At 37.5% G+C, this 11,566-nt stretch overlaps 1 protein-coding gene across 3 annotated transcripts; it reads right to left on the minus strand.

Moving 5' to 3' along the window:
• Positions 1–113: 113 nt before the first annotated feature.
• Positions 114–11,422, minus strand: LOC122316070 (calcineurin-binding protein 1). Of its 3 annotated transcripts, none has more exons than XM_043132582.1 (19): positions 11,188–11,422; positions 11,013–11,087; positions 10,761–10,880; positions 10,601–10,641; positions 10,009–10,220; positions 7,918–9,809; positions 6,995–7,201; positions 6,167–6,835; positions 5,800–6,035; positions 5,502–5,721; positions 5,224–5,379; positions 4,626–4,783; positions 4,342–4,534; positions 3,656–4,041; positions 2,950–3,130; positions 2,245–2,474; positions 1,358–2,024; positions 976–1,048; positions 114–723 (listed from the first exon to the last, which is right to left on the minus strand). In XM_043132582.1, the coding sequence occupies exons 1-19, from the start codon at positions 11,188–11,190 to the stop codon at positions 488–490; spliced, it is 5,955 nt and encodes a 1,984-aa protein (XP_042988516.1). In that variant the 5' UTR covers positions 11,191–11,422; the 3' UTR covers positions 114–487. The 3 variants fall into 3 exon arrangements, with proteins under 3 accessions (XP_042988516.1, XP_042988515.1, XP_042988517.1); XM_043132581.1 differs by having other exon boundaries at positions 114–729; positions 11,188–11,421; XM_043132583.1 differs by having other exon boundaries at positions 114–729; positions 5,502–5,712; positions 11,188–11,420.
• Between the last annotated feature and the right edge of the window lie 144 nt (positions 11,423–11,566).

Genomic DNA, 11,566 nt, shown 5'->3' on the forward strand with positions numbered 1-11,566 from the left:
ATTTTTCTTATATTTTCTCGTATCACAATGTGTTTATTCTTACTGGTCTCAAGTATGCACTTCATACCTTTAATGGATTTAAAAACCAAAATGGGACACATCAGAGCCAAAAATTGAAACTACAAAAGAGAAATGTCACATGGTGGGCTTTCCTTCGCCGAATGGGCAGTGAATTTGAAAGGAGACAAGTTGCCTAAACAATGTCACTTATTGTTCAAGCTATTTCCAACGCTCCTTTCAGCGTAAACTGGGGCTCTACTTTCGTTTTTTCAAGAAAAAAAGAAATTACAGAAATCTACATATAAGAGATTTCGGACTAACCGATTCATTTTCTCAAAGATCCCTCAATACCAACAACGATGGGACTATTTCTTCTTTTACTTACAATGCCATCATATTTTTGTTCTATAACATTTAAATGTAATGGATGCAGATGGTTTCCACAACAATCACTTGGGCTGGCTTGCAGTTCACCGAAAATGAAGTCTTAACTTCTGTCTGAATCTCCTGCTTCGCGCTCTATCGAACTGTTCCGCTCTAAAACAGCATTTTTACATTGATGCAGTTGTGGAGCTGAAAATAAACCCCTTTGATTCTCGCCTGAAGTTGTAAGTGGATTCAAACAAGCTTTGCCATCACCTTCACACAACGGTGTGGATGCCACAGGGGTCAATGGAGCTGCTTCCACATCACTTCCTCCACCATGTCGTCCTCCATCTTTCCCTGCACCTGCGATGACAATGCATTGCTCATCTATTTTCATGTTTAAAAACTACCATAAAAAAAACGTTCGGAGAGAGCCAGAGAGACAATATCCTTTTGGAAAAAAAATTAAAAAAATTAAAAATAGAACTCTAGTATCATTGCTGTTTTGCCCTGAATCACGCATCCAGAAAAGAAAAGAAAAAACTGAAAACGATTTTTGCAAGTAACGAGAGAAAAACCGAAAAAGGATAAAGGAAGAAGAGTGACAACCTGTATGAGTAGTTGCCGTACTAGGTATATTTATAGGTGCGGACGACATTCCAGTTCCTTTTTTCATTTTTGACTGCAAGACATAACCACAATCCCAGGGTATATCAATCAACTCAAATTTGCCATCTGTTTTTCTGTGGATGTGATGAGAATAACACGTGCTCTTGTGTGCATTAACAGAAAAAGTGTATTCTAAGATGACAGGAGATAGAATAAAAACATTTTTTACATTATGAATGACGGTCCCCCATGCTTGACTGGGAGGAAAACTGTGGTCTAAAAATTTCCATGGAACTGGGAGTAATCTCAAAACTAATGCTTGTTTTTTGGGGCATGCAGAAAAGAAAAAAGAATACTTGAGTGAACATGTTAGTATACATACCTTCGCGTTTTCTTCACAATACTTCACAACCCCTGCAATGTTTGCACAGCGACCATGCAATAGTGTGTAGGCCCACAAGAGAAGCTTCCTTGGAATGCTCAGATCAAGTGTTTCAACCCCATCCATGCTTGGCTGAAATTGTGTTCCTGCTACAAATCGAGATGGCACCAAATATAGATTGACACCAGATGGGAGCATTACACAGGAGCTCTCCCGATAAAAGTTGTAAGAAGATCTAAGCAAAGCATTGGCAGTCTCCAAATCATCATCTGAAGCTTTTTTAATCATTATATTCTTGATCTTACACACAACTGAATGCCATTTTGTTTCAAGATTTTTTAATTGAATTGAGTCTTCAAATACCGAATTCCAAAAATCATTCATCTGCAGATCAACATAAAGCAGATTGCTGCTTTCCAACCATGCATCTGATGTATTCATGATGACTGGATTATCACTTGAAATTTCAGATGGTAAGGGAGTGATCACTGCCAAGCCTATTATAAGGGATCTACACCATGCAACAGAAGCATGCCGACAAACTTTTGCACAGTTGCTATTGGACAACTTTGGATTCTTAAACCGCTTTCGAATCTTCTCATTTATTGCTTCAATCGTTTCCAGCTTGCCATTTCTCTCTAATGAAACGATGTGTTCATGGAGATATCTGCACAAATGGGATATTTGCAGTTCATCATGAACATCATCATTTCCAATTTAATATGCCAAGCACATGCAACTCTTAAGAAAACGCTTAAGTTTCCAGAATTGAGAATTTGTAATGAACAAGTTGTGAAGTGTTACATCTAAGGGGAAAATAAAACACCATGCAAACTTCGTCAAATTTTTATAAAGAAAATCATAAAATTTGGTCAATGCAAACATACCCATATAAGTGGCTCTCTGATATTTCTATGCTTTTAATCTCAGGCAGACCACATATTTCTGGCCATAAGTTCCCCTGTTCCATGAACAAAGCAAACAATTTCTCCAGAACATGCTCTGAACCACTTGCAGCACCTGAGCCAACAGTCTCAGCTTGATGCATGGATGAAATTAAGGCTTTAATGTACCTTCCAAGTGCTACCGGGACAAGATCTTCAATGCACAATGAGAACTGGGTTTACATTGGAAGTCAAGAGACAATTAGAAATGGGAAGAAAACAAAATCAAATATCAAACAGTTTTAAGACCAGTTCAATGAGACATGCAGTATCGACATAAGTGATGCCACGACACCATATTAAAAATGAAATATGAAATGGTCTTAACGAAGTACTTATGGAATTTTCTGAAAAAGGAGAGGATGAACAGAGATTAAAAGAGTCCCAAATTCTATCACAACCCCCAAAAGGGGAAAAAAAAAAATCAACGAGGGATTTAATTTATCATGGAGAAAATAGCCATTATCTACTTGACCTTCTGGCATTCAACAGAAGCATTAACTTTCTTTTTTCTTCCATGGAACCAACTGAAGCATAAAGGAATTCAAAATTCTATTTATCATCAACCTATTTTCATCATCTAATGTAGTTAGCAAGGCTCTTCTTAAATGTTATGAGGAAACTAAATGATGTAGGTGAGATTGTTACCCTCTTATCTGCCCGAAGAGATACATATGCTCGGTCAAGGGTGCATATGTCTCCAGTCTCCTCCAACAATTTCAAATAGAAAAGCATGTACTTCCGAATGCAAGTAATAAATTTTCGAGAACTCTCTGGTAAGTTGACTTCAAGTACCTTTTTGCTCCCAGCAAAACCTGGAGCTTTTCGCCTGATATAGATAGCAACATATGGTTAATTGCTACTTACTTATGTAGTTCAAAAGCTACTTAACAGCATAGACTTCCAAATAAACTAGGAAATGCTGAAAAGGAATTACCAGACACCACATAAAATGAAATAACTCAGTTTTCTTTCACACTGTATTTGAGCCCTTTTATCCTTCATTTTACTGGTAACATTTGAAATGAGAAACCATAGGAGTTTAAATAGAATTTATTGATACAGATTGTTAACTTGATTTAATATGGAAATTTACTTTCTTGAGTGTTCCTCATAGTTCTTGCATGCTACCAACTCATATTAGAACGACATATACAAGAATTGAATGGAATCAGCTATGAACACTCTCAGCCTTCCAGCTCCCATCCAGAATGATTTATATAATTATGAAACATCAAGCAAATGAGCCATTATGTAATTTTTTAAGAGTTCACAAAATTTTCATATTTTTGTGTCTAACAACCTATATATAAGATTCAAAGCATACAAAATGGAAATAGGGTAACAGTTCTACCTTCCCTTTTTGACCATGCTATCAATCTCCCACATATTTATAGTAAAGGATGAGCGAGATGATTTGAAGCAGAAAGAGAGTTCATCCTTTGCCCTCCTCAAATCACCATTCTCACCCCGTTTATACAGCCCTTGAGCCAGCATATATCTGGCCTTATGAAAATGTTTAAGATCCCCTTCAACACAAGTTTCAAGGGCAGAAAGGCAATCACTGTAAAGCATGCACCATGCCTCCTCAAGTGATTTTTCTTGCATAATCTGATCAGCCTTTGCTTGAGTGCTGTCCTCTCTATGGACTGGTGACTGTGAAATTACAGAGCCCATTTTACCAAAGATATCCTTGACAGCATCTCTCACTGACTGACTAAAAGAATATTCTGAAATGACCTGGAATGGGCCAAAAACTCAAGATGTGAATGTAGATGTCTAGCAAGATAGAAAACCTATCCAAATCCAAAACTGAAGGATTATCGGTCATTAAAAAACATAATTCCTTCCAATGAAGAATACACACAACCTGGCATGAACAAACATAATAAATCAAAATATTCACTGTGGGCTATTAATGAAGTTGGAACTTGGAAGAAAGATGCAAAGAATCATTGATTCTAGAAAAAGGAAAAGAAATAAGGCCGGTTAAAAGCAAGAGTGAGATTTGCGTAAAACAAATTGAATTAAACTAAAAACCTTTAAAGCATCCGGGCTCTGTTTTCCACGTGTATAAAGTAACTTCAAGCGTGAAGCATGCATCCTGTAGACAGGGTCCACAGCAGATGGATTTAAAGCAATAGCCTTATCATAATATGACAGTGACATATCATGAGAGTATCCAAGCTTTTCACACAGTTTTCCCATATAGAATGCATGGGACCAATCTTGCCTGTACCAAAACAGAGCAAAAAGGAGCTTGGTCACGTTTATAAATCACAGCTGGAGATCAAATGAATACTCTTAAGAAGAGAAAATCATACTTGTGTGCAAAGGCTTTCTTAAAATGTTTCATTGAGTTCTCACAGTACATCATCCATGCTGCATCCTTTGCGGGTACAACAGAACACTGATCATAAAATGGTACCACGTTCTGAAGGCTGTCGTAGTATACCAATGCCAATAATTCATGTATCTCACACTGAAGTAACAATAAGTTCATCAGAATGATTAGCAGCATGCTTCAAAACATTTTATTCAAAACAAAATGACTTGCATATATGCCTCAGACTCTATCTTATGCTTTCAAGCAAATAAAATGTATGGTAACATTGGGCACCATCAATGCCAATTAGGCAATTTCAGCATCAAAATCATCAAACTGTGCTCTTTCCATTTAAATTTTAAGTAAAGATGTAATTTCAAAAAGAAATTGAGGCAAGAAATATCCAGCATTATGAAGACAAGAAAACATCTCAAGCATCCACCCCAAACCTTTGGAGGGAACTTGCATCTTGTCGCATCCCTTTTTTTATTACAAATGGCATGTAGAAAAAATGAAGCAGAGAGTCATGTTTAAGACTTAAAAAGTCCCCGCCCCCTTCCTGATGGGTACATGTAGAAAACAGATAAAGGTGAAACCTGCTGATCTGATGTCTTCGCCAAAGCCAAACTCATCAATAAACACCGCCTACTCCTCCGTCTGCTTATCTCTACTCTCTGAGGCAAAGTAGCATTCTTCCTCCATCCTACCACATTAATGTGCTTACTGCCATCGTTTAGCAATAAGTCTACCTCCTGTATGAATTCAACCAAAGAGAATTTCTTTTAAAAAAAAAAAAGCAAACTTTTGCCGTAAAAGATTTTGAAAACTGGATTGTAGCACTAGCAATTGATAATGAAAAAACAACACATTTTACCTCATCATAGATATTTGCAAGTCGTTGCCAACTTTCAAAGCGTAGAGGGTTATATAATAGATCATATTTGAAGAGGTTTGCATTTTGCTGTACAAATTCCTCTCCTTCCCTTGTTAGTACAAAGCCAGGCCATTTATCAGTGGCACTCATTTCCTCAGACTGAGCCAGGAGATAATACAAATTGCAATAGACCTCCAAATATTGCTCGGTGCTGCAATCACTTAATTACTCATACAGATAGCCAATACGAAGAAGTAAACAAAATTTCACAGAAACAAAATTATATATGCTCGTGTACCTCCCAACTGATGATGTTTTATACTGTTTGAGGCTACCTGCACCAGGTAACATTATATTCTTCATGGTTTCAAGAAACCCTTCAGACCCCGCCTCGTCCGAGAGTTTATCTTCACATAGATCAGGATCATCCAAGAATTTATCTATCGTATTACTAGCCAAAACATCTTCTGGTGGATGTGGAAAGTGTTTCCGTATGGTTCTTAGTACTCTGCGAAGTTTCACCAATCCAGTTCTCTAAAACAGAGACATTTTAAAGCACATATAAATGTCAGGAAATAAAAATCACCGATAGATATCTTCTCTAAAAGGACATATAGCACAAAAAAGAGGAACCAGAGAGACAGAAAGAGAGTACAGGTACTCACAGAAGAAGCCTTTGCACAGGGAAGAATATACTGAAAAACATCAGCACACTGTTCCTTGGTCTGGTAATCTCCACGGCTAGTATTTTTGTGGGTAACTAGATCATCTTCATAGGAAGAATCAGATCTAAGATTTAGACCATATAAGCAGAAGAAGCATTGATCCAATGCATTATCGATTTTTAACTCAAGTTCCTCCCTTTCATCTTCAGTAAGTTCACTCCCTTGTTCAATAAACTGATTGCTTGCTTTTTCACCTTTGTTGAACTGGCCATCAGACCCATCACAGCTTTGATCTCCACATTCGACCCCTGGAGTCTCCTTATCTAGGGCTTTATGGGATGAAATGTCTCTGGAAGTTATCCCTTCAGATGTATCCTTCTCTATAAAAGTGGTTTCATCACTTCGAGTTTGATCCCTACCCACATCCATTGTATCTGATCTTGATTCACTTGCAGAAGTTTTGGCATGACTATTATGGGAGTCCAGCTCATGACATTCAGTTGCATTCCTATTTAAAGTATTAAAGTTGGATTTAAGCTTCATATCTAAGGCTAAGAGGTGCTTTATAGCAAATTTAAGAAATGCCCCTTCCTCCCCATCACTTCTTTCACCCGCACAACAGAGCCCATACTCGGCAAGTAAGTCGTGTGTTGCAACAATTAACTCCACCTAAAATGAGAAGTCATAGAAGCAGGAGAGAATAAACAAAATTATAATAATAATAATGTCGATGGTTGAAACAGATTATAAAAAAAAAAAAAAAACCGTTTCCCTGATTTTACCAACTCATATATGTTCAATTCTTCACAAAGGGGAGATATGACTCACTTGAGCTTTAACAGGTAAAGTAGGTTTGAGGTGTTGAAGTTTGCAGAATGCAATGGCTGAATCAACAAAGCAGCATCTTTCAGCTTGATCACCAACTACTAGCCCAGAAGATTTCTTACATGATAATATGCTTGCAACATTGCACATGACTGACAACAGCAAAGATTGAATATCACCAATGCAGCTCATTGGGACAATAACACCATTCTGCAAGCATATTCATGAATTTTTCTGATAAATGATATTTCAGAATGATGAAAAACATGTGAAGGTACAAAAACAGCATTCAACAAGGTTCATTTCCATCTCCCTAAAGAGTAGGACTTCACTGGCTTACTTCAAAGTCGAAGTCAACCATAAACCAATAATTATCAAACAATTTAAATCAGAAGATGCTACCAACCCCTAATCCAGCACAGAAGCAAAAACAAAAACAAAACCAGAAACTACACCAGAAAATACAATGGCAAACCAGTAGGTGTCAAGAGCTCCAAAATAGTATAGTCATATTGCAGCATATAGACACCACTCTCAGCCAACCCTATTTATCATTAGTGGGGAGAAAAAAAAAGAAAACTTTTACATGAAGCATTGGTGAAGTTTCAGCTACCCAGATCTTGTCCTGTCACAAGTGATTAAGCAGGCCACCTACATTGCCGTCCCATGAAAGGGAAACTGAGTAATAAAAATGGGTAGATTTATAACTCATGGATTATAAACGAAGAAACATTCCCCCTCCCAAAAAAACCCTGAGTTTTTTTCTTTGTTTCTAACAATCAACAAGAGATCCATTTATTTATAAATGTTCTGTGGATACAAGCTTTGAAATGCTCCAAGCTCTTTAAATTTGAACCATACCAGAATTATTTGTCCTTTAATTAATTTTCTTACAAAGTACTTCTAAAAAAGCAATGGTGACATACAGAATCTCCAGCCTGATCTATGAAGTTCTTCACTTGTGACACACATTTAGAGATCGCCCTCACTTCATCAGCAACCGAGCAATTCCACTGCTCAATTGAACTTTCTTTTAATTCCATATCAGAATCAGAGAGTGTTTTTGACCCTAACTTCTGATGGAAGGGTCTACATGAAACCAGACAATCGTCCATTCCAGTTGCTGCAATGAGTATCTGCAACTTTTGTCTGTGACAACTCAAATACAACTCCACGTCCATTGACTTTATTTTCTCACAAGCTTTGATTAAAATGTCTAGTGCTGATAATTCAAGAGAAGCAACCCCTTCACCTTTTGTATCCACGATGGCAGAAGGCAATGCATCAAGGTGAACATCTTTTGTAGGAAATAGAAGTGGAGCAAGCAAGTTGACACACTCTATATACATCTCTTTCTCAATCATCTCACCTAAAGTCTTCTCCATCAAGAAATCAACTTTTAAAATATTAATTTCATGGAGAAGCCTATCAACAGTTAGCTCTTTCATAACCTTGCAGTATGGGAGCTGGACAACACAGAGAAAGTCATCTGTATTTTCCTTGTTTGTCAGAAGTGACAAAGAAATACAGAATTCTTCATGAGCTTTTGCTTTGTTACCATCTAATATAGACAATCGCCCACTCAACCAGAAAAACCGAACCCAGAAGGAACTGTTGCTGGTTAGAAATGAACTATCTAGAACTGTGTCCCTGTTTATAGAGTTGTTGGTTGGCAGTCCAACGATACTATGAAAACTATGAATTGAAGAACTTTCTTCATTTCCCAAGACGCAACTCAAGTGAAAAGGATAGTCCAAAGCTACCGATTCAATGATCTTACAAAGATGATAAGACACCTCAGACATGAATTCAGACTGTTTGGAAGCACTGGAAGAGGATGACCCGCGGTCATAATAAAGCTCAGCAAGAAAAAGACTACATTCAGGGTTCCTATCCTTTGCCCAATGTCTTGTCAGCTTCTCCAACTCCAGCAATTTGGCAAATCCATCCTGATAGACAATGCCCCTTCTTGCTGCCTCTTCTAAAAGTAAGTGGCCCATATGGTAAGCACCATAATTTTTTGAAGTTTCTGTGACAAATCTAGAAACATCACCATATTCAGTATCCAATGGATTAGAACAACTAGCAGCATGAACAGTATTCTTAGTTCCCCTTCCACCAGTGATAAATGGTTCTAAATATTGAATTACAACCTTGTCCAGATCCTGACGAGTACCAGAATCCAATTCATCTTTCCCTGGTTTACGACTCCTAAGCCTTTCAAGACGAGTACTCCGCCTCTCATGTGGTTGTTCTTCCACAATATTTGGTTCTTTTTCTTTAACCACATTTGCTCTTTCAGTGTGACAATCGCCAAGAGGCATATTTTCTCCAACTAAGTTTAAGTCAATCCCTTTCTTTTCCACAGTCCTCCCCATAACATTTTCTGATCTACAAGGTAAGTGCACATTTAATCTGACATCCCCAGATTTATATCCTTTTTCAGCCCCCATCTCAGAAGCACATCCATGCAATGGGAGTAAGATTTCCAATAGTGCATCAGCAAGAGCTGCCCAGGAAGCTTCTGTCAGGTGAACATCAATGTTCTGGTTCAGCCTTTTCAATGCAACATTTTCCTCTAAACTTTCATCAGTTGCTTTTCTCTTATCAAGGAATTTAAGCCGCACATGTTTAGGTTCCAGCTTATCTATACCTCTTGGAGCAAATGGAACTGGCTCCGGCTCTTCAATTGTATTTTTGACGTGCAAAGCACGAGAATGTGATGGCCAATGCCTCAAAATCAACTCTGCCACAGAAAGACAAGCCACCTCATCCCCAATAGCAATAAGAACTTCCAATAGTTTCTCCATGCAGTTCCCTGTACAAAATTATCCATAAGAAAAAGGAATAATTTGTTGCATGTTCTTGAAAAAAGAAAAAAGTCACCACAAAGAAAATAAGGAAGACAGATGTAGAAGAATGATAACTTAACACATAGCAGTAATGGAACGAACAGAGCATGAACGGCTACAATAAGAAAAAAATTAATGAAATGATAGAACTAAACAAATGCCTACAATTATTAGGGCTGCAGAAAAGCCCTTGCTCGAAAGCCCAACGCGATATACTGAGCAATCCCATTGAGCATGATAATGTTCCCAGCTGGTTCCAGACAACTGAATCTTTGGTATCAATCTCTACAGCTTGAAGGTAACAGCGTAAAGCATCCTCATAATGTGCAGAACCTTGTTGAAGAAAAACAGTGGCAAGGTTCTTCAGTGCCAAAAATCTGCAGAAGACTGAGGTAAGGAACTTTGTTGAAGATATTTAAAAAAATATGTCCCATATCAGAACGCACCATAATCATTAAAATACAGCAACCTAATAAAAAAAAATCTTTAAATACAACAAAAGAAAATAGACAACAAAAAGAAAGCCAAAACTGATTATTTACTCCCAATGATTTAGAAAAACAAAATATGCCCAAAGCATTGACGAACAATAATTTACAGACATTGACATAGAACAACAGCTCTGAACTGCCATAATGATGGTTAATGCAAGACTGAAAAAATTAAACGCCTGAAAGCTCCAAAAGAACCTTTGGTCACTTGAAAAACAAACATCAACTGGCAAAAACATAGAAAATAAATAGCGGATATATATAACCTGAGCTGCAATAGATGACCATCACTGACACTGTTATCCACCTGAAAAACAAGGGAAAACATCAACGACTAACTATTCATACGCAATGAACACAAAATCTATAATTAATATATATATATATGCGTATATATTAGTTTACAAATAAACTTGAAAGCAATACCTGTGCGTTTGCTATAAGAGGATCTCGCAGTACAAACTGCAAGAGTTCGCGAGCCTTTTCATATTCTTTAGCTTGTAACTTGAGGAGTCCTTCATGATAAGTTTGCGAAACGTGGAATTCCTGAATAAAGAAGATGAAGGAAAGCGAATTAAATCGAAATTTGGAAAGAATTATGGAAGATACATTCGTAGTTCGAATAACATAGTCTCAATCAAACTTAGGGGAGAGAGAGAGAGAGAGAGAGAGGCATGCCTGGGCTTCTTTGGTAGGTGCTAAGGGTTCCCACTGCCCTCTAGAATCCGTATCATTGATAGCAGCAATTGAGAACTGGGAAAGGAAAAAAAAAACCGAGAAAATTGCTAAGGCGAAAGCTAGAAATTTAATTTAATTTAATTATTGAAAAATAAATAAACTGAAAATACTGCACCATATCTGAAAGTGGTTTTGGAATTCTTGTTCCGTTGGCTTGGCTACAAAGAAATTTACGAAGGGCGGTTTGGATCTTTGGCTAACACTACTGAATCAAGTGGGTTTAGGTATTTTCTTTCTCTTTTTCCTTTCCGACGGCTGAGGGAGATTGGTGGTGTGTTCCAGGGTGGGGGGCGGGGCCGCCCAACCGAGCGGGCGGGCAATAAAAATTTTAGAGCTCAAGCGGGTGGGTACCCGCCCGTCCGTTTTGCTTAGAGATATATATTATAGAAACAATATTAGAGCAGTTACTATTTATTATTATAAAAAATATCTATATATTTTAAGAAAAATATTTTTACAGTCTATAAAAATTTATAAGTGTGCGGTGGGTGACA

This window comes from Carya illinoinensis, chromosome 7, assembly GCF_018687715.1.
Source record: "Carya illinoinensis cultivar Pawnee chromosome 7, C.illinoinensisPawnee_v1, whole genome shotgun sequence".
Classification (NCBI taxonomy): Eukaryota; Viridiplantae; Streptophyta; class Magnoliopsida; order Fagales; family Juglandaceae; genus Carya; species Carya illinoinensis.